Source organism: Dermacentor silvarum, chromosome 1, assembly GCF_013339745.2.
Source record: "Dermacentor silvarum isolate Dsil-2018 chromosome 1, BIME_Dsil_1.4, whole genome shotgun sequence".
Lineage (NCBI taxonomy): Eukaryota > Metazoa > Arthropoda > Arachnida > Ixodida > Ixodidae > Dermacentor > Dermacentor silvarum.
This window is the reverse complement of record NC_051154.1, coordinates 67,823,853-67,845,204: the sequence shown is the minus strand read 5'-3', so window position 1 is coordinate 67,845,204 and position 21,352 is coordinate 67,823,853. Positions and strand designations below refer to the sequence as shown.

General features: G+C 47.2%; 1 protein-coding gene across 1 annotated transcript in view; it reads right to left on the bottom strand.

Annotated features, from left to right (window-relative positions):
* Window positions 1-21,352, bottom strand: part of LOC119464969 (ran-binding protein 9) — an 80,904-nt gene that overhangs the window by 18,005 nt on the left and 41,547 nt on the right. Inside the window, exons 8-9 of the mRNA XM_037725827.2 lie at window positions 3,253-3,398; window positions 275-386 (exon numbers count right to left, since the gene is read on the bottom strand). Of these exons, the coding sequence (XP_037581755.1) occupies window positions 275-386; window positions 3,253-3,398 (258 nt within the window). The remainder of the gene's footprint in view (window positions 1-274; window positions 387-3,252; window positions 3,399-21,352) is intronic.

Sequence of the window (21,352 nt, the reverse complement as noted above, 5' to 3'; positions counted from 1 at the left end):
CAATTCCTGAACGAGGAAGAATTTTTCTTTAATTGGGAAGCTTTATTTCCAAGAAAACTAGAGATTTTCTTTGTAGCTTCGTGCTACACTCAAGTGGATGACGATTTTTCCCTTTGATAAGCATGAACGTGACACTGTTTCTTGAACTCTTTCTATTTATCTAAGCATCTTTTACTCATGCATACATTTTAAAAGTAAACATTATTGTGTAGTAAAACTGTAATTCTTTTAGCAGCACTCCCCTAACAACAAATTAGGTTGACCATAATCTCACCTAAAATCGCACTGTTCAGCGCCGCACAAACAGGTTCCCTTTCAACAGGGTCAAGCTGGTATCCAACGGGACTGCTCCAGGGATCTGCATAGGCTAGCAAACTGTAGGCATCCTGCACAAAGAAAGAGTGCAGTCGTCTTTAAATATTTACCATTTGGAAATAGCACCACTGTCCTTGAAGGAATGATAAGGTATCCAGACTATAGGACAGAGGTTAGGTCCACTATAACAATGCGCAAGTTGGCGAGCAAAAGAACATGGAACCGTTCATGCCGATGGCAGGAGCAGAAGAGACTATATTTTATTCTTCTTCTTTTTGTAACCTCGCAGCATGCAGCACGAGGAACATGTGCATGCCCATGCACCTGAGCGCGCTATAAATAAAAGGCGGCTGATAAAGATGACGCTGGCCGCTAGACAGACATCAGGAGAGATGGCGGTGCGCTGTATTAATATTTTTTTTTTTACTTATGCATCAAATGTCTTGCCATTTGATTCAGTTGACAGACAAGATTCCTTTATAGCTGCACAATTGCCAAGAATGATGTGCACTGACATGGGATATGGGAAAAGCAAACATGGGAGTGAAAGATCTCCCATGCCACAGACACTGTTTTGCTCAATATGATCAATACTATATTTTGTTCACGAAGAAATGAAAATACTTGATTGGTTGATTAACACACTTACTATTACATGGCAGAAGAGCAGCCCTCAGCATTTGTCTTTCCCAGGTGGTTCCCTACCATCCTTAACCCCTTAAGTGTTTATTTTTTGAAAATTTCCTCACCAAAAGTGCCTATTTTTTTAAATGCTGATTTCGAATCATATTGTACTAAAAAGCAACTACTCAATGTGGAAAAATATTTGCCAGTCAAATGAGACTAAGAGACTTTTGTCTATCGATATGTTTATCTCTGATATGTATGCCGAGCAGTAGTTCAACAATCGATCCAAAAATGGCCAACCTTGCACAGCTCTGGCTGTGGATGGCCACTAAGGTCGGTGACGCTGGCATTATCCACAAAGTGCAGCATTCACATTATTAGCAGGAACCGGTTACAGGGTATCACTTCTCCGAAAATAGGTGTGAACAATAACTTGTTCTTGGACCAGTACCACTGCTGCCAGGGCTTGTGAACTATATCCTGCATTAGCAGGAGTGCAAGGAACACCCACATCTCTTCCTTTGTCACTGGTACCCATTTTTTGAGGTGGGAGTGTTCACTGGGACAAGAGCATTTTAGCTTTTCAGCCACGTTGCAATTGGTTTCATTGACCACTAATGTAATCAGTTCATCGTCAAGAAACTGCTCTATGTACTCCAGACGGTCATCTGGCGATGTCAGATTGAAAGCCTTGCCTAGAACGGCCAAAAATGGAAACCAAGGAGGCTTTGCGCCAGTATTGTCGACATCAAGCTGCACCCACTGATGAGCACTCGCAATGTTCGCTTCAGAGATGTTTTCATAATCACCAGAAGAACTGCCAAATTCAGCGTCATCGCTGCCATCTTCACTTCCGGACACAGGATAAACATTGGTATCCGAATCATCTTCATTGGAAGAAAATGACGAAGATGAACAGCTACTTTTTCGGGTTGACGAGCCAGCTATGCATGTGTCACCGCCACTGGACGCCATGTTTCAAAAACACAGCGCTCCTGCCGCAGGACAAACCAAAATAGTCAAGTGAATGCTTCCATCTGGTGGGCGATACGTGATCTAAGCTGTAGACGAGCGCTTCTCGTCCTGGACACTCAAGAGGAGAACCTATTCTGGTAGGATGAGCTGTGCTCATGCAAAACAGTTTGGGGACACTTTGGCTAGGACGATTTCTGCTCGTCCGAAACACTTAAGGGGTTAAAAGACTGACTGAGACCAACCAGTGTTGCCAACAAAAAGTCAAGAAAACGTCAAGTAAAGCGTCAAGAAACCACAAGATAACCACAGTTTGAGGCTTACAAAACCATTAAAAGACACTTAGAAATCATAGTGCTGTAAGACATATAGTCAGTGTGTAAATTTTTATGTGCATGCATAGCAGTCAACTGAAGAAATGGCAATAAAGAGAAAGGTTTCTCTTGGCGCAGAAAGCAATTGGCGTTATAAGAATTCTTTTTTTGTGAGACCACAAACCGTGGAAGTATATTATAGCCTCATACAAAATGTTGTACTTTGCAATAGCAGCACTTCACTGGTTTTTAGTCAGTTGGAGCTTCCAGCAATCGGTCTGAGTGCAAGTCGTTGTAGATAGTATATTTTTTCAATAGGAATTTTGCATGTAGTATTTCACTGGGTTCATACTTCTATTAAAACTTCATTAGTTCCCTAGTTTCCTTGAAATAGTGGCCAGGAAAAGTGCTCACAACCTGACCTCGTTAAGGCTGTAGAAACTGCTGGTGCTTTTGCTCAAGGAGGGCATATAAAGGAAGTAATGTGAATCGAGGAATAACTTGATGATTACAATAATTTGTCTTATATTAAAAATAACACAGGCAAGCAGTGTCTTCACAACATATGGAGCACCAGTAAGTGTTACATATTGTATTACTGGCAAAAAGAAGCTAACATAACCAAAAAACTGTAAAAAAAGAAAAACACTGTCCGCAAAGCAATATTTCTTCTTAGTAAGCATAGCAAAAGACTGCAAAATTTAGCAATTTAGCAACACAAGATCACGAGAGGGGGTGATGCACGCATTTCTTTTTTTTTTAAGGTTTTCCCTGAGAAACACCTTTTGTTGTATGGATACACACTTCATTAACGATCATTTAGCTTTAGATGCAACAAACAAGCAGAGGAAAATTATCCCAACACTCACACTGTCAAAAAGCACTTCATAGAGCACTTCATAAATTCTGTAACTGTGCGCTAAACATGCAGTGATTCTGTAACATTGTTGGTAAGTGGTTGATCATGATTGTGCTCCTTCTGCAAGAAACCACAGCAGCTAGTTCACTGCCGAGTGCCACACACCTGGATCATCTTTCGGTTGGCTTTGTTTGTTCCATACTGGTGCTTGAGCTGAACGCTCATCAGATGAAGCTCACGGCCAAACTGCAGCATACGCTCCATAGCTGCTTGATTACCTCCACAGAGCTGCCGCTTAGGTGGGTCAACCTCTGCATAGGCACATTCGAATAATTTGAGTCAGCAACAGCTGTCAATGCTTACCAGTCATGCTTTCTCTATAATTAATTTTTTATGGCACACAGAGAACACACTCCTGTTTATTCCTTTTTTTTTTTAACATGAACTCATTCACTGAACGTGAACAAGATAGAAGATGAAGCACAAAGACAAAGACAACACTAGATGAAATATGCACATGGCAGGTTTGGCAAAATTGTGATCCCTTAGTGCAACTGGCAACAAAAATAAGGTATAGTGAATAAAGTGGAATGGTAAGGAAAGTGGAAACTAAGCACAGCAGCATTATGGAAAGGCTGATGACCTACACAAAGAGGCACAGATTTGTGATTCAATCGCATTATATACAGTGACAAATGCATGCAAGGTATACGAGTGTGGCCAATGCATGCAGACAGACTTCAGCCTTAGCACACCAAGACGTGCATGAACTGTCTCTGAAATGCGGGAACTGTAAGTGCTCTCCTTTTTACTCCATACATAATGTCAGACACAATTTTGAATCCTGATGTAACCTTCACAAAAACTCAATTGCACTGATGGCTATTGACAAGAGCAGACATAAACAATATAGGAAGATTATCAGTCTATTCCACAGCCACGGCCGCTCGATGAAAAACACGGTGCGGCTTGCCGCGTCGCGGCGCAGGCAATGGGCGAGAGCGTGAAAGCGCAGTTGACAGTTGTCGCCGCATTTCGCTAGGAGGGCGCCAGTAGTAGGGGAGGGCTCCACGCGACGCGCGGGTGGGAAGGCGCGCGCGTTCAGCGGGTAGGTCGAGATAGTGGTTGTTTTTCTCCACATGAATCGCTCGCACTGAGTGTCACGCAAAACAGTTTGCGCATGTGTGATATTTTATGCGTTAGGCAAAATGGCGCGCAACTGTGGTGTGCCGTTGTGTTCCACGAATGCATCGAAGGACCCGCAAATACGCTACCACGAGTTTCCCATTAACGCAGAACGCAGGGCAGCATGGTTGCGAAACATTTCTCGTGAAGGACCTGGCGGGAAGGGAACAGTATGGCAGCCGAATGACAGGTCCCTGGTGTGCGCCTTGCATTTTACGGAGCAGGACTACAAGAAGACCGAGAAGTTGAGGATACTTTTGCCAACGGCTGTGCCGACAGTGTTCCCCGATTATCCAAGCTACATGAGCACGAGGAGCACGCCTGCTCCGAGGAAAAAGCGGCCACGCTTGGAAATAGAAGACGACAATGCGCAGTCGCGTGCCTAGTGCTCGGGCAATGCTGCTTCAAAAGACAGGCCTGTCATTAGCCAAAACGGCTCGTCAAGTGACAGCACTGAAGCCACGACGGCCAACAACTCCGAACTAGGGAATGAAACGTGTGTGGAAATTGCATCATTTTCAGATGCATCATGTCAAACTACATTCGACCTTGTTAAACTGACAGAAGAAGCTAAAAAAAAAAAAAGACGCGCTGCTTCCAAGCGAAGATTGCTCGTATGAAAGGAGCACTGCAGGCGCTTCAAGAAAAAGTGGATGAGGATGAGGAGCGCGCACTGTTTTATGAAAATAACACGGATATTGCCTGTTTTATGAAGGTGCTCAATGGTGCTGCGCAAGATGACAAGACTGCCGAGTTCGTTAGAAACCAAGTCCGCAGTTTCTCGACGAAGCCCCACTAGAGTGACGTCATTCTAAGGGAATGTGTAATTTGGAAGGCATGCTCCAACAAAGGTTATGAGCATGCAAGCTCCAGAAATCTCCCTTGTCGCTCAACGCTCCAGAAATATGTAGGCCATTCAACAGGTGAAATCGGCGTCACTTCGTTGATAAAGGAGCGGCTGTGCATCAAATTCAAGGGTCTCACTGGTCTCACTCTTACGAGCGCTTCTTGTCAACCTAGCAGGAAATGTTAATATGTCTGTTGAGCGTCTCATACGCTTGGCTCAAAAACCTCTGGCCAGCAAAGTGCTGCGCCTGTGATTCCAATAACACAGTGATCCTTTTTTCACGCACGTGCAATAAAGCAATTATGACTGCCCTGATGTTCACAATGCTTTTGTTTCTAAGGTGTGAGCAACAATCATTCCGGAAATACAACCGCACCTGTCAATGAGCGACTCTCCTGTTGCAAAAATAACTGTAGCACAAACATACATTATCGAGGGTGAACAGCGCAACGGCAACAAAAGAGAGAAAACATGACGCGAAAAATCGCAACTCGCACGAGCAACCACTTCAGATAAAACTAACACTTGCTATATTTAGGTTGAAGCATCGCCGACGCACATTCGGTAGGATGATTACCAATATAGTTAACGCTATAGCAAGTTTATTGTAACCCTTTAAAAACTAACAAGTGCATAGCAGCTGCGCTGTCAAGCTGCGATGCGCCGCAATAATTTCGGCGCTCTCGCTTTCGGTCTCCCCAGAGGCTCCCCTACTGGTGGCGCGGCGGCGGCAGCCCGGAGCACTAGGCGCGCCACGCAGTATCCGCTCCACGCGGCAGGCCGCACCGTGTGTTTTTCATCGAGTGGCCGTGCCACAGCACTTGCTTCTCATTCAGCTTGTATTGGCAAGCCCATACTTTTCGTAATTGCCAACTTCAATGCAGAAAAAGAAATACTGCCAGATAGTTATGTTCTATGAACAGCTCTAACAAATAAAAGCTCATTAATGACCAAACGGATCAAAACATCTTATGTCCAGTGCTGGCCACTGAATCTGCGATCTTCACCTTACAGCAGTGAGGTGATTAGTAGACTAAATATTTCCTTCAAACCACAATAAAAAATAAGTAGAGCTGAAATTACATGACCACAGAGCCTAAGGAAGCAGACACTCAGTGGCTGCTGAAGCCTATCCAATTCACAAGTTAGGCAGTGGCTTATTTACATTGGAGCAATTAAATAGAGAAAATGATCTAATGCACTACTGCGAGATCTTCAGCCAAGTGTGAAATCTTCTTTACCCACCGTGCACCTGTGGTACGGACCTAGACAATACAGTGAACAGCGTCATCAATGGTTGAAACTTTGTTGGCACCACATGAAGTAGACAACAGTCAAGATGAAATGCTAAATGCATGGTGCGATCAGCATCTTTTGCTATAGCTTTTAAAGGACTGTATTTTTTTTTTCTTAGGTAACTTAAGGCACAACCTTGCACTTGGACACTATAAAGGTTTGATGTACACAGTAGAAAAGTCAGAAAATATAATAAGGGGAACATCAAGACACATTGTTAGGCTGTAGATTTGGGCAAGTTGTTCATCTATCCTGACAACTAATGCAGAATGAGAACATGAAGAAAAGAGCGCATGTTCTTGTCTGTGGTTTTCATTGGTGTCTGTCCTCATCCCTGCACTGTTATTCAAAATCAAGACGCACGCTCACGAAAAGGGAGGGAGGGGGGGGGGGGGAAAGTCAGACTGCACACCTCTCAGTTAGAAGAAAAAAAAAAAAAAAACCTTATCACTTTCATTAATTGGAAGTTGGCTTTTTGTAATATTAAGACTAAAACATCTAATGTTCCTCAACCTAGACTCGGGGCACAAAGCTGTAAACATTAACTTCCTGTTTCACCGGCTGCACAAAGATTCCACTAGTCTTGGCTAATGCATTAAAGAGACCAGAAACCAATTTTCAAGGTGCCCATTTTTTTAGTGCAATAGAAAGCACATCCCCCACAGTGCTCAATCCTGCAGTGTTTATGCGAAAAAGACTTTGGATAATCTTTTGTAGGAATGTTTGTCATGAGGGGTCGTGTTCATGTTTATGCTGTCCTATACCAGAAAGAGACATGCGTGCTGGCATAAGAAAGAAGCCAGCTGCAGCTGTAAAGAATTCTTCTGTTTACCAAGGTGATCATCCTATGGCCCATGACATCAGCACTGTTGATTTAATTCTACTGTAATATATACATGCGTTCGTTATGTCCTGTAACATGCTGCGGCCATTTCACCCCCATCTAAGCGAAGACTTTTTAAAAATGAAGCGACAGTTTTACATACGACTGGACTTCCCCTTTTGGCAGTGCTGACACTCCTTCATGGCACAAGAGTTGATAGGATTTTGTAGCTCACAGGGAGACAACAGAACAGAAAGAGGCTCACAAACTCGCATGCCCACAAAAGCATTTATATGTGCTGCAATGCGGTTCATCATGCTAACCATTATAGACAGGTGAAACTTATACAGTAGAACCCCACTGTTACGTTTTTTACGGGACCGTAAAAAAAACCCGTAAGAGCCGGGAAACGCAAGAGCCAGGAAACAGGAAAAATTGAGAAATGGGAGTAGTGTTGAACTGCACACAATATTTTAATTCTTATGTGCGACAAAAAGTAGTTTCGCCCAACAGCCGAAGTATCGATTGCGATGAGCTATACAAAGTAAGAATAGTAGTTTTATAGTCTGTATAAACTTGTAAACATTCGGTTATTAACTAATTAACAAACATGGTGTCAGCGCCCACAGGCAAACTTGAACACATCACACTCGATGAGAGCGGACACGCGCAGTTAAGCGCCGCTGCAGAAGCGAGCGAAGTGAACTTCGTGCTGTTGTCTATCGCTTCAACCCAAACTGAGCGCCGAGAACACGCAGCACGCACAAAGCCACGAGCCGCAGACGCACCTACACTGCGTAGAATCTGCCCCCACGCAGATCGCTTTCAAGACACGGCCCGCGGGACCGCGCGCCGCCGCGCAGTATGATGCCAGAGCACAACGCTGCCCGCTATCCCCCCCCCCCTCGCTGGTGCCTCGAGCGCAACGGAAGGAGGCGCGCTTCCTCCCTGCTTTTCTTTCGCGCGCGAGACGCGGCCGTCGGCTCCCCTCACACGCTTTCACTCACACATACAGCATACGGCGCGCGGCGACGTATGCTGTATGTGCGAGTGAAAGCGTGCGAGGGGAGCCGACGACTGGGTCTCGCGCACGAAAGAAAGCATACGGCGCGCGGCGACGGCGTTATTGCCCTTGGACTTTATACGGAACATCTATGAGCCAAAACCAATTTTAGGGCCGCAACGCGTCATAGACATCATCTTTAGATAGCAAAAGCGGATATCAAAGGCCATACTTTTGCTGGCGGAAACCGAAAATACGTAATAAATGTCACCCCCAGCACTTTGGGTGGCCAATGCCATCGTCAAGCAACCAAGCCAAGCGACATGAAAAGTCAAAACCCAAACTCAGGCCGGCGCGGTGTGGCAGTTCGCAACGTATGATGCGGGAACGGTCCCACAGTTGCGACGTAACAGCGGGGTTACCAATGCATTGGGTTCTATGGGAGCTATGCCGGGACCGGCCGAAAACGACGTAACAGCCGGGAAAACGCAGCACCTGGGAACGTAACAGCGGGGTTCTACTGTATAAAAATTTTTGCTTTGAAAGCTGCGAAAAGAGGGGTGTGTGACTTATACAAGGGTACAACTTATAGTCTGGAAAATATGGTATGTTTATCCACCACAAAAGTCATAACATTTATGCTTTGTGACAACTTCTTCAGAATGAATCAATGAATGAATAAAAAAGAGCCATGCCAACATGATAACCCCAAATCAGGCTGATGCAACAGCGCAACTATGCAGTGACGTCTCAAGGATGAAGGCAATATATGACCACTAGTTGAGAATCCATTCTCGAGGATTGGCCAAGAGTGGGCACACACCTAGTGGCACATACTTAATTGATAAATCTATGAAAATCAAATAAAAGAATTCATTGAATATTGAATATCTGCTGTGGCACATACAGGCTTGGGGACTGGAAGAAGAAGAGAACGTTTTTCCTTGTCTGGTTCCGGTAAAGACGTGGACTCCTGGCAGTCTCTGTTGTTTCGCCCATGACATTACTGGTGGAGGGAGCTGGGTAAATGCACCTTTGCTCCCAAGTTTCCACCCTCACTCCTTGCACCTTACAGACAGCCGCAGCTCCCACAGCAAGAAGCAGCCGCCGCCTGCAAGGACTACCACCCAAATTTGTTCCCTTGTCATCGCGACTGGAAATAAGGATGTCAACAACCACTACAAACCAGGCGAGCCAAACCCACGATGCCCAGTCTTCTCTCCTGCATGTTTTTCATGCGCCACAGACACCCAGACTGTTCCACGGAGACACTTTTGAGGATGTTGAAGGCTGGATGGACCACTTCGATTGGGTTACCAGCATCAACGAGTGGGATGATGTTTGCAAGGTGCAGAGAGTTTACGTCACGTTGGAAGACTCTGCAAAGACTTGGTACCATGAGGGTTCCTTTGCGACATGGCAAGAGTTTAGCTGACAGCTCTGCGATGCGCACCACAACGCCGAAAGAAAGGAGAGAGCTGAACTAGCCATGCACCACAACGCCGAAAGAAAGGAGAGAGCTGAATTAGCCATCTCTTCAAGGAACTAGCGGCTAAACGAGAGAGTATCAATGTTTGTCGAGGACATGCTTAGTCTTTTCAGGCGCGCAGACCCTGCAATGTCCAAGGAAAAGAAAAATTAAAATTATGGGGTTTTACGTGCCAAAACCACCATCTGGTTATAGTGGGGGACTCCGGACTAATTTGTACCACCTGGGGTTCTTTAACCTGCACCGATATCTAAGTACACAGGTGTTTTCTGCATTTTGCCCCCATCGAAATGCAGCCAAGAAGGTGCGACATTTAATGCGTGGAGTCAAGGAACAGCTTTTCGCCAGACTCGTACGCAATCCACTAACAACCATGGCCGAGTTGGTGAGTAAAGCAAACGCGATGGAGCGTACTCTCTAGCAGCATTCGTCACAGTATGAACGCCATGACATCATGGCCACTGCATGCTCTACTGGGTTCGACAGCGAGAAGCAGGCCCTCACAGACTTTATACGAAGTGTTGTGTGTGACGAACTGCGACAACTCCAAGCAGTGAGACCAGTGGGACCCCAACTACCCGTGACGGCACTTGCAGACGTCATCCAGAGTGAAATCAGACAAGCGGTGACCTGAGGTCCCCGTCCTAACATATGCGGCGATGCGGCGGCATTGAGGGCTCCTGCACCGCCATCTACAGGTCCCATCATGCGGACAGTGGACCAAGACTACACACCTGTTCCCAGACACCCCTTCGCATCCCGCTACCCGTCTCAAGCACCCAAAGGTACCTACGTATCTACCAGCTACGTATCTACCACCCAATTATCAAAGACAGCGCTATGTGTGTTTGATGAATCGACGACTCTGCGCCCCAGCAGCAGCCTCTTTGTCAGTGTGGAATGTGAATAGGACATCCCCCCGCAGTAATTGCAGAGGCAAATTTTTATTTCCTTCCTGCACGACAAATCTGCGTTCCCCGAGGAGTTATTCAGCCTAGAAACAGACAGGCTCACCTACTGGTCATGAACTTCAGCGAGGAATATCATTATTTCACAATATTACGTGCCTGTCATGACAAACCATCGTCCGGACACCTAGGCTACACACACACATTGGAACGAATTCGCCGCTCCTACTACTGGCCACGTCTCGCAAACACTGCGAAGCAGTACATTCGTACATGTCGCGAATGCCAACGACGTAAGACTCCACCAGTGCAGCCAGCAGGTCTGCTAGAACCAATAGCAACACCAAAGATGCCATTACATCAGATTGGTATAGACTTGCTGGGACCATTTCCCACGTCTTCGTGTGGAAATCAGTGGATTGTGGTCGCTACCGATTACCTAACATGATACTACAAAACAAAGGCACTCCCAAAAGCCACCGCAGCAGATGTCACCCATTTTGTTGCACACAGCATCTTCCAATGTCACGGAACGTCTGCGGTTGTCATTACTGATCGTGGGACAGCTTTCATCACAGAGATGCCACAAGAAGTCTTGAGGCTAGGTGGCACTGCACTTCGCAAAACGACGGCTTATCACCCCTAAACAAATGGACTGCCTGAACGCCTAAACAGGACAATCGCGGATATGATATCAAAGTATGTAGCCATTAACTGGGACGATATCCTTCCTTGCGTCACTTTTGCGTACAATACCGCTATTCAAGAAAGTACGAGATTCACCCCTTTTCATTTAGTTCACAGTCGAGATGTCACCACGACGCTTGATGCCATGCTCCTTTCCGACAACTTGGGAATGTTTCATACAGATGCTGCCATGCTTGCCCAACGCGCTGAGAAGGCCTGTCAACTCATGTGATGCCGTATTCAGTGTTGCCAAACTGCAGACGCATGCCGCTACAGCCTTAGCAACTGTGAGGTTACCTACAATCCTAGCGATGAAGTGTGGTTGTGGACCCCCATCCGACAGCACAGCCAGTCAGAAAAATTGCTGCGTCGCTACTTTGGTCCCTACAAGGTTGTACAGCGACTCAGCGACGTTACCTATGAGGCTCTCCCAGAAGGCAACTCAAGAAATTCCCATCGGCTTCCTCAAACTGATGTTCATGTTTCAAGACTCAAATCATATTTTTTGCGCTGTGACTTGACTGTATTGACTTTACTACATTGACGATTTAGCGTCATTACATATATATATATTTTTTCGTTTTTGTTGTGTCCTGTTTTTTCTTTCTTTCATTCCTTCTTTCACAGCAGCAGATTGTTATTTTGTGTTACGACACATTTCTTTCGTTCATATTGTAACCATCATTCCCCCCCCCCCCCATATACAGCATTGAGACGATGCTTCTTTAGGAGAGGGGGTAGTGGCACACGTCATCACATATGAGCCATCCGCTATGGCACGCACACGCTTGGGGGTTGGAAGAAGGTTTTTCCTTGTCTGGTTCCGGTAAAGACGTGGACTCCTGGCTGTCTCTTGTCGTTTCGCCCGTGACAGCATAATGCGCCATTCTAATAACAGGTTGGTGTGCTGTACCTGTGGGGTGACATTATTCGTTCAGGTTTTATGTAGGAATTTATTTTTTTTGTTACACAGAACAGAGGTGTGCTTACTTCCACTACTTTGTCAGTCAGTGCACAAGGGTTATGTAGGGTGTCCCAGCTAACGTTAGCAAAGCTGTTCAACAGGGAAAAAAAAAAAAAAAAAACGATTAAAAACACATCGTGCAAGATACAATCTAACAAGGTCCGTGTAATGGTTCGGGAAAATTTGTAGAAGCGTAGGATACAATTACAATAAAACATTCACGCCACAATTTAAGTGAAGCATCTCATATTAAGAGAGCTATATATGATTACAAGTTACAATCCTCCATAGCCATGCTTTTTCTCCTCATCTCATTCACCGAGTGATGCGGCTAAACTCCCGTCTTTACTGGCTCTGCGTCATGATGCGATGCCCTGTCGTCTACTTCCAGTTGTCTTGGAACACGTGCGCAAAGCCTCTCCAACCTCCCTGCTAGCCGCCTGGCCATCAATCCCAAGCGAGAGCTACCCAAGCAGTGAGCGGTGTGAACATTCTGTCACAGCACCAAGCGTGTCCAGTATTCCGCTAACCACAGGCGAGCTGGGCGTTCTGACGGATGGTTGGAGACGTAAACTAAAGCCCTTCCATACAACAAATGTTGTGATGAAGGAGCTTAACGTAGATGTACGAGGGTGGTCTGAAAAGTTCTCGGCCTGATGTAGAAAACAGCATTTTGAACCTTCAAAATTATTTTTATTTTTCAACATAGTCTCCTCTCAACTCTACACACTTGGTCCATCGATGTTTCAGAGCCAGGATTCCGTCCTTAAAATGACTTTGTGGAAGTTCTGAAAAGTACTCATCCACAGCAGCAATCGCTTCTTCATTTGATGAAAAACGTTGACCACCAAGAAAGATTTTGAGTTTTGGGAACAGGTGGTAGTCCGATGGGGCTAAGTCAGGAGAATAGGGTGGATGCCCTAACAATTCGTACTTCAAATCGTGCAATTTAGCCATTGCAAGATGCCCTTTGTGCACCGGTGCGTTGTCTTGATGATGATTTTCTTCTTCTGCAAACCTGGTCTTTTCTCACAAATTTTCTGATCCAAGTGAGTTAAAAGGTCAGAATAATACTCCCCAGTTATGGTTTTACCCTTTTCAAGATAATCCACAAGCAGAATGCCTTCAGCGTCCCAAAACACAGAGGCCATCACCTTTCCTGCGGAGGGAACTGACTTGGCTTTATTTGGTGCAGACGACCCGGCTTCAGTCCACTGCTTTAATTGTTGTTTCAATTCCGAAGTGTAATGTTGAATCCAAGTTTCATCCATTGTTATAAATCTGCGCAAAAAGTCTGCTAGATTTTTGTTATACAGCTCCAAAGCATGCTGTGACATCATCATGCGGTTGTGTTTTTGCTCAGGAGTAAGGATGCGCGGCACCCATCTTGCACAGAGCTTGTTCATGTGTAGTTCGTTATGCAAAATGTGACCTACACGTTCCACTGAGATGCCAACAGTCTCGGCAATTTCGCACAATTTCACTCTCCTGTCTTCCAAAACCGTATCATGCACACGGTCAATCAATTCAGGAGTTGTTGCACTTTTTGGGCGCCCTTTGCGCGGGTCATCTTCAATCCTCTCTCTCCCCCCCACTTAAACTCAGCAGCCCATTTCTTGACTGTGGAGTATGAAGGTGAATCTTGCTTGTAAACTTTAACAAACCTTTGGTGAATTTCATTCGGAGATAAACCTTCTTTTACAAAGAACTTTATCACCGCATGGTACTCAAGCTTCCCCATGCCTTACGGTGCTTCACACTACACACACTGTGATCGACTGTCAAAGACACTGTGATCGACTGTCAAAGCCAAACTGCTAATCGGGACTAGATGGCGTTTCATCTGAGACTTGCAGAGACTTGTATGAACATGCACATGAGTGCTGCAAGTTCTAGCTCGCGTGATTCTTATTGAGGCCGAGAACTTTTCAGACCACCCTCGTACGTGAGTGGCCTGATCGGTTTGCATGGTTAAGCTCACACGGCGCAGAGCTTAACCAGCCAAACACAGAGCTAATATTGCTGTAACCAAGTGCAAAACATTTTAAATATTTAGGAAAACAACATGTCCATGATTACGCTCTTGCCAAAAGTTTACACCTGCAGCAAAATAGAATACGCTTGGTTACTGCTACATTAGCTCTGTGTTTGGTTGAGCTCTGTGCCACCAGGTGGCTGCACCATGCAGACCATTCATGATTACGCCTCCGCTCATCCTGTAAAACGCCCAGGCCCAGTCTGCTTGCGCTTACGTTAACCTGAATTGTGATAGTAATCGTTTCGCATGAACTGACGGCCACAAACGCATAGACGCTGGTGCCGATTGGATGCCGACAGCCAGTGCTGCAGCCACTCCGCTTGCATGGTGCCTTGCAGAGGGACACAATGTCACAGCTTGACATGTCGCTAATCGTTTTGTTTGCAGCCCACAACACAAGGGCGAACCATGGTGCTCGTGAAACAACAGATCGAGACGAACACAGACAACGCAGCTTGCGTTAACATGGAGCACGCTGTAACACAGACAACACTTCGCTGTGTGCCTGAAGTGCTTGAGTGCAGTGAGAAATTGTTCTTGTGCATTCTCTTTCTGTTACATTCTTTTTTATAGAAACAAATTAACTAATTAACAAATTTTTCGGACTCCCTAGGGGCCACGAAAACGTCCGAAGAAATGAATGCATTCCTTTTACTGCCACTAAGGGCTCACATGGCCACAGGCATGTGCAAAAAAGCTTTGAAAGCCTGCCAGTACACTTATTAGTCATCTCGCTGCTCGTACTGTGGCAAGAGACAGTGGGTGCACGCGTGTATAATTAAGGCATACATACTGTGTCCCGTGACAATTGCCCTTTCCCACTCTTAGTACGCTTCACCGCAATACTTCGCATATGCTTCGCCGCATAACACTGCTCTATTGAGGCGAAGCTAACTTTCAGTGTTGGTATGGTGTTCAGTTGGTCTTCTCTGCACCAAGTAAATTGGCCAAGATGTGCCCCAATGTCAGCAGCCTTGCGATTTCCAGCTATGGAAAGAAACACACAAAGCCATACGCATGGTGTGCCACGAGTGTGGTCTAAAGATTAAAGCCACTGGAAAAAAACTAAAGTAGCGTCAACTGCACCCCTTCGCCTCTGCCTCCTCTCCTGGCAGCTGCAGCAGCGCCTCTAGGGTGTACACAAGGAAACTACGAATGGGAGAGCCGCGAGCACGACCGGGCGTGTCTGGGCTCGACTGGCGCGCGTTCGCTAGCGTGGGAGCTACGTCTTCGGCGTCCGTGGTACCAGGGCTTTGCCGCCGTTGCCTCGGCCACAATTGTCACCGGGCTGCATTTTCTGGTCCCCGCGGAATTGCGAAGAGCTTCTTTCGGCTAGTGTGCCTATTTTTACAACCACTAGCACAGCAGGTCGGCATCCCGAAACATGCAGAGCCACTGTGCAAACAGATTCAGACGTGGTCAACAAAACTTAGCTAAGTAAACAAGTAAACCAAACCCGACCAAGTAAACAAAAAAACAAGCGGACACTCAAGGTGGCACTTTCTCGACCTTCTAAAAACATAAGGCGTCACGTTTGAAACCGTGCGATTTCTCAGCGCCACCGAGCTTACCCAGATGTCCATTTTTAGTGCAGTGGCGCTGCCTTCAATAGCGTCAACGCTGAGCGCGTCTGTGGCCCTGCTTGCTTGCGGGGACATTTTTTCCCAGTACAAGCGTTTACTTGACTTAAATCTTCTATCAAGGACTTCCATGACATGGTGTACCCCTAAAATAGTGAATAAGTCGTAACCGCACTATCGACATAAACTTCTGTTTAAAGAGATTTAAAAATTATCTTTATTTTTCTGGGGCTTTATGTCATGCATCTAAACACAATGCGAGCACTTCTGCTTATTGAATGATTGAATACTGCATATTTTAACACTTTCAGGCACAACACAAATCACGCCACTTGTTTCTACTGTCGTACTCAACGTTACCTTATCGCATTCGTACTTCTCTCGAACCTGTCTCAATACACCGCTGCGAAGCGCATCGCCCTGCTGTGCCCTAGCGGATAATTGCACGAGCCCGTCTTTACAGTCTCAACGGGCTTCACACCTCAACTAACTTGGTTTACAATATACAGAACACACGTGAGAGGAGGTGCCTGCACATTGACACGACTCGCGCTACTTTAGTTTTTTTCCAGGGGCTTTATATAAGATCCCCCTTTCATGTGGCAAAGTTTATGTCGGTCAAACTGGGCCCTGTATCAATGAACACGCCAGGGAACATGAAAGATCCCATTTGGAGATGTTACGGCCTCGTTCCAGAATCTACCAGCCCATTGCCGCTCTTGCAAAAACCTAAGCAATAAAAACTGTTAGTCACGACTTTAAGGAATCAAAATTATAACTAGAAGCATAGTCCCTTAATAGCTTTTTCTGGTCACTAAACTTCCGCCTCAGTTTATTATAGAGTCAGTGTCTGCCGCTAGGGGCGCCATAGTAAAAGAAAGGCTAAAGAGCCTACATGCAAGCACGGTCGCCGCGGGTGGCGGCGGTAATTTTTCTTCTCTGGCCACGTTGCGGCCAAAAGGCCAGCTTCCTTTTTGATTTTATTTACATTCTACTTTGTCGTAGCAGTTACAGTATCCAAACTTGAACATCTGAGAGTGTTTTCTAACCGAAATCAAGGCATGTACAAAAAGTAAACAATCTTAATGTCAGCTCACGGCTCCATGTGTCAGCAGACGATGCGCATAGAATTCTTCTGAGAAATCTGTCGTTAGTTGGCACAACCAGCTTCGATTAAACTTTTAAACGACTTTTATGTGCTGTACAAAGAATAAGACATTAGCGGCGTGACGTTGCCAGTAAACGACAACCTGACGTACTTCAAGGTCGTGTGCTGTTACCGAATTCTGATTGCACTCGAGCTGTTCAGGCGATGGTGACAGATTATAATTGCACGTACCATAAAATGTTCTAGGACGTCAGAATTAGTTTAGAACAGGTACATCGGCAGATCGTAGCCGTGAATTAAACGCTTGCTTGAAGGTAAGTATTGTCAGATCTCAAGCATGTATTGCAAGCTTTGCTAGTTTTCGAACGTTTTATTCCAAATGTGCAACAAAGTTTTCAAACCAGATTTTTGTTGTGAATATACCCTATAAAAACACGAATGGATTAATATGCCCGACTGACTCGGACCATACTGTACTTAGTAATTCTAACTCGCACGAGCAGAGTGACGAGGATTGACGGTCCGTTGCACTCAGTACCATACCTCCTTGGCGAACTGCGACGCATAGTAGTATTTGAATGGCAAGCTTTATTTGAAGCAAATGCAGAATCACGTATGCGCACACACACAGCATGCATGCACACGCCTGCAGATGCATGCACACGTGCACGCGCACATACACACACACATACGAACATAAAGTACACATCCAAACTTTCCGTCCACGCCGGCCGCGTCTGCAGTCTCTCCGGGTTTGACACGGCGGAGAAAGGTGGCCTCTCAGCTGCGGTGGCGCCGCAGCGCAGCGGTTTCATGCGACATATCAAGCTCTCCCATAGAGTGACGGCGGAGTTTTGTGACCAGAAAAAGTGACTATGCTAGAAGCAAGGACAGATTAGCTTGCGAACAATCAGAAGCCTTTTTTATCATGCAGAGAGGCGACACGTGCATCAGCCCCACACCAATCTCACTGCATGCCAGTGAATTCAGATTATTAAACAAAGCGAGATAATGTGCAGTCAACAGTGTTCACCTTAATCTACTGTTAACCTGTACTGTGTGTATAGGTTTTTCCTGCAGTCATGAATGCACATGCGCTCAGTGTCTTCATTCTTCATAAATGTAACGTGTGTCTCTTTCAATAAACATAAATGGAGTCTGCGCCTGTCCTGTCATGTCTTTTTGTCCTCGTGTTAAAAAATCAAAGCACCTTTTTTAAAGAAAGATGGTTGAACGCAACGCTTTCTCCCTTGCAAACTGAATCAAAGTCACAGTCCAAAGCCAACGACCACGCAACGAAACCAAGAAATGCTGAGCGACCCGATACAATGCACATGTGATTTTATTGCTTGGTTAGGATTGTATTTGTTGAATGTTGAAGTTGAATGAAGACACATTTCATTAACTTGCATAGCCTTCATTTTAGAGCATGTAGCCGTTGATTACACGCACACACTCACACTTTCACGAACTCTACACTTGCACAGTATTGCCTGTGATTGCTGTGGTAGACGGTCAGAGGCTCTGCCGTAGTCGATACATGGGATCGGCCATACGGGCACAATCGCGCTCACACTTACGTTCACGTATGGCAGCCTATTCTGCCATTCTATTATGTAAGTTGGCTTTCCTGAAGTTCGTTTTTGGCGCTCACGGACGAATCAGTGAGACATAGAAGACTTCCCTTTAAAAGTAGCACTGGATTACTTTCATAAGAAAGAAAAAAATAATGCATCACCTACTAGCCCCGCAACGTGTTTTGTTAAACTAACTTTTGGGAATCGGCATTAAGCAACGCGTCGTGCTTTCCAAGCTTCGAAGCCAATGGCGAGGATTACAAAGGCGGAGTCTGTGCCATTTCTGAAAAGGTGAATTCTTTCAAGAAAAACACGGCACCAAACGGCAAGAAGCTTAATAGCGAATGTCAAAGCAACTAGGCCTAGCGTTGCCGCAGTGGTGGCTCCAGCTGCCAGTGAATCTGCGTGCAGGAGCGCCGGTTTGAGGCAGCGCGATAATCAAAATGGCGGCGGTGGTGCCTTCAATTAATGCCGTTTCGGACCTGCGCTCACAGCAGAAAGTCCGGAAAATTGGAGGCGAAGGGTTCTTGAGTCCCGAAATTTCGGACGTTTTTATGCATTGACTCTATGGGGGTACGTGGTGGTGCCACGAAGCTGTCCGAATAATCGGGCATGTCCGAAAAATAATATTAAAGAGAAAAGAGAAAAAAAGAGAAAAAATTAATAACAATAAAAAAATTAGAATGTCGCTCGGATGCGCATGAGGCAAGCGGTAGTCGGAAAACGCGGCGACATTGTCGGCTGAGCGGGTTGGCTCGTGCTTGACACCGCTTCCCAGCTGCACTCTGGACAAGGAGAGGCCAGAAAGCGGTTTTGCACCAACAGCGAGGCAAGGAGGCTCAGCTGCGGCGCACGGGACAAAGCAAGGCCCGCGAGCGAGCGAGCGCCTACGGCGGAGCGGGAAGGCTACACCGCGGCGTATTCGTCCGAGTAAGGCGCTCAGGACAAAGGTAGGCCAGCGAGCGTATGTATACCAGCATCTAAGCGGGGTGGCTCCGATGGGGCACTTTGGGCACTAAACTGCGCTCAGGACAAAGGGAGGCCGGCGAGCGTATTTGTGTCGGCATCTAAGCGGAGTGGCTCCGATGCGACACACAGGGTACTCTGCTGCGCTCGGGACAAATAGGGGCCAGCGATCGCAAACAGCACGTCGGAGGGGCTAGTAGGCACCTGCTCCGCGCACGTCTCAAGCAGCTGAGGAAACCTGAAACTGGCATGGCTAGGACTAGCGTACACATCCGAGCGGTCGTCACCAAAGGGCTGTCCAAAGAAGGGATCGCCCCCGGTGGCCGAAAGCAGAGGGTCGCCGAGGTGAACGCACCTCATGCTGTCGGTGTCGTCCGCGTCAAAGGGCATTAAGTCCGTAACTAGGGGGTCTAGCAGGAACGAGGGCCGTGAAGGGGCCTGCTCTGATGCCATGCCGAAACCGCGTTGGGCGCCAGTTATTTGGAGATAGGTTTGCACAAGGCTTACCCTACGAGCGACGGTCAGGAAAGGGCACGACGCTCCTCCACTCCGCAACGCACAAAGGCGATACGGCAGGGTTCGTTGACTCTTCGACAGGGCGCAGAGAAGGCTCTGGAGTTAGATCGCCAACAAACACGGTTTTATTCACCCAAGATACAGCACAGTGCGACAATCACGGCGCTTACGGGCCAAGGCTCACCGCAAGACCGATCGAGTACGCGTGCGAGAACGAGGAGTCGCGAGAACAAAGGTCTCATGTAACCTCCTCGGTGCGAGCCTGTGAGCATCTGCCGCGGCGAGGAAGCGCTCAGCGGACGAGAGCTCGGGTGCAAAGGGTGCCCGGGGGCCGCAGCGCGGGAGGCCAATCAGGGCGCGTCCCGGTGACGTGTTCTCGCGGGGCAAGTCCAATCCCGGGGGGAGAGGGCGGGGGGAGAAGCACGGTTTGCACGGGAAAGTAGGTCCGGCGCGCTCGCCATGTCCGCCATGTTGCCGTTGTAGCGGCGGTTCGATATAAGCGCCCCGCGCGAGCTGGGGGACGAGGCGCGGGAAAGCTCCTCGATCCCCACATTCCCCCCTCCTAAAGACCGGAACCAGCCTCCAAAGTGGCTGACCGAGGCCAAGTGGCAAGGTTGACTCAGCCAAAGAGGGCTAAGCCGATGGGGCAAAGTCCAAGAGGGTGTTGTCGTCTTCCTCAGGACCAGGGCAGGGAGAAGGGGCCACAGCAGTCCGAAAAGGCGAAGACGTCGCTTCGCTTGACACAAAGCCAGGGGTTTGAATTGGCCACCAAAGTTCTGCACACTGGAAGGACCCACTGACAGGAGGAAGAGTCGGCAGCCCAGGAAGGACAGTGCGGGGCAGCACCATGGGACAGCCAGCAACGCTTGAGGTCCGCCAGCCAGTAGCTGCCAGGAACACGCATGGCGTGACTGCCCTATTGGCGCAGCAGCCACCACGGAGGTCACAGGGCCCTCCGGAATGCACGCTAGCAGAAACAGCAGGCCGGGATAACCAGCAGCCAGGTCAGCAGCGGAAGCCGGAGTGACCCTCCTCGGCCAAGGGTCAGCGCCTGATTGGGCGGACCCGCCACAATTAGTGGCAGCCTAGTCAGCTGGAGGCAAGGTTGGCACGAGTTCGTGGCCTCCAAAGGCAGGAGTCAGTCATGGCAGAAGGACCAGGGACAGCTGGCTTCGTGGTCAGCAAGAGGGGTGGCACAGTGGAGCCAGGTACAGGGAGAAGACTTGACGACACAAGGGAAATGACAGGAAAGCCCCGGGCATAGCCGGCATGCCAAGA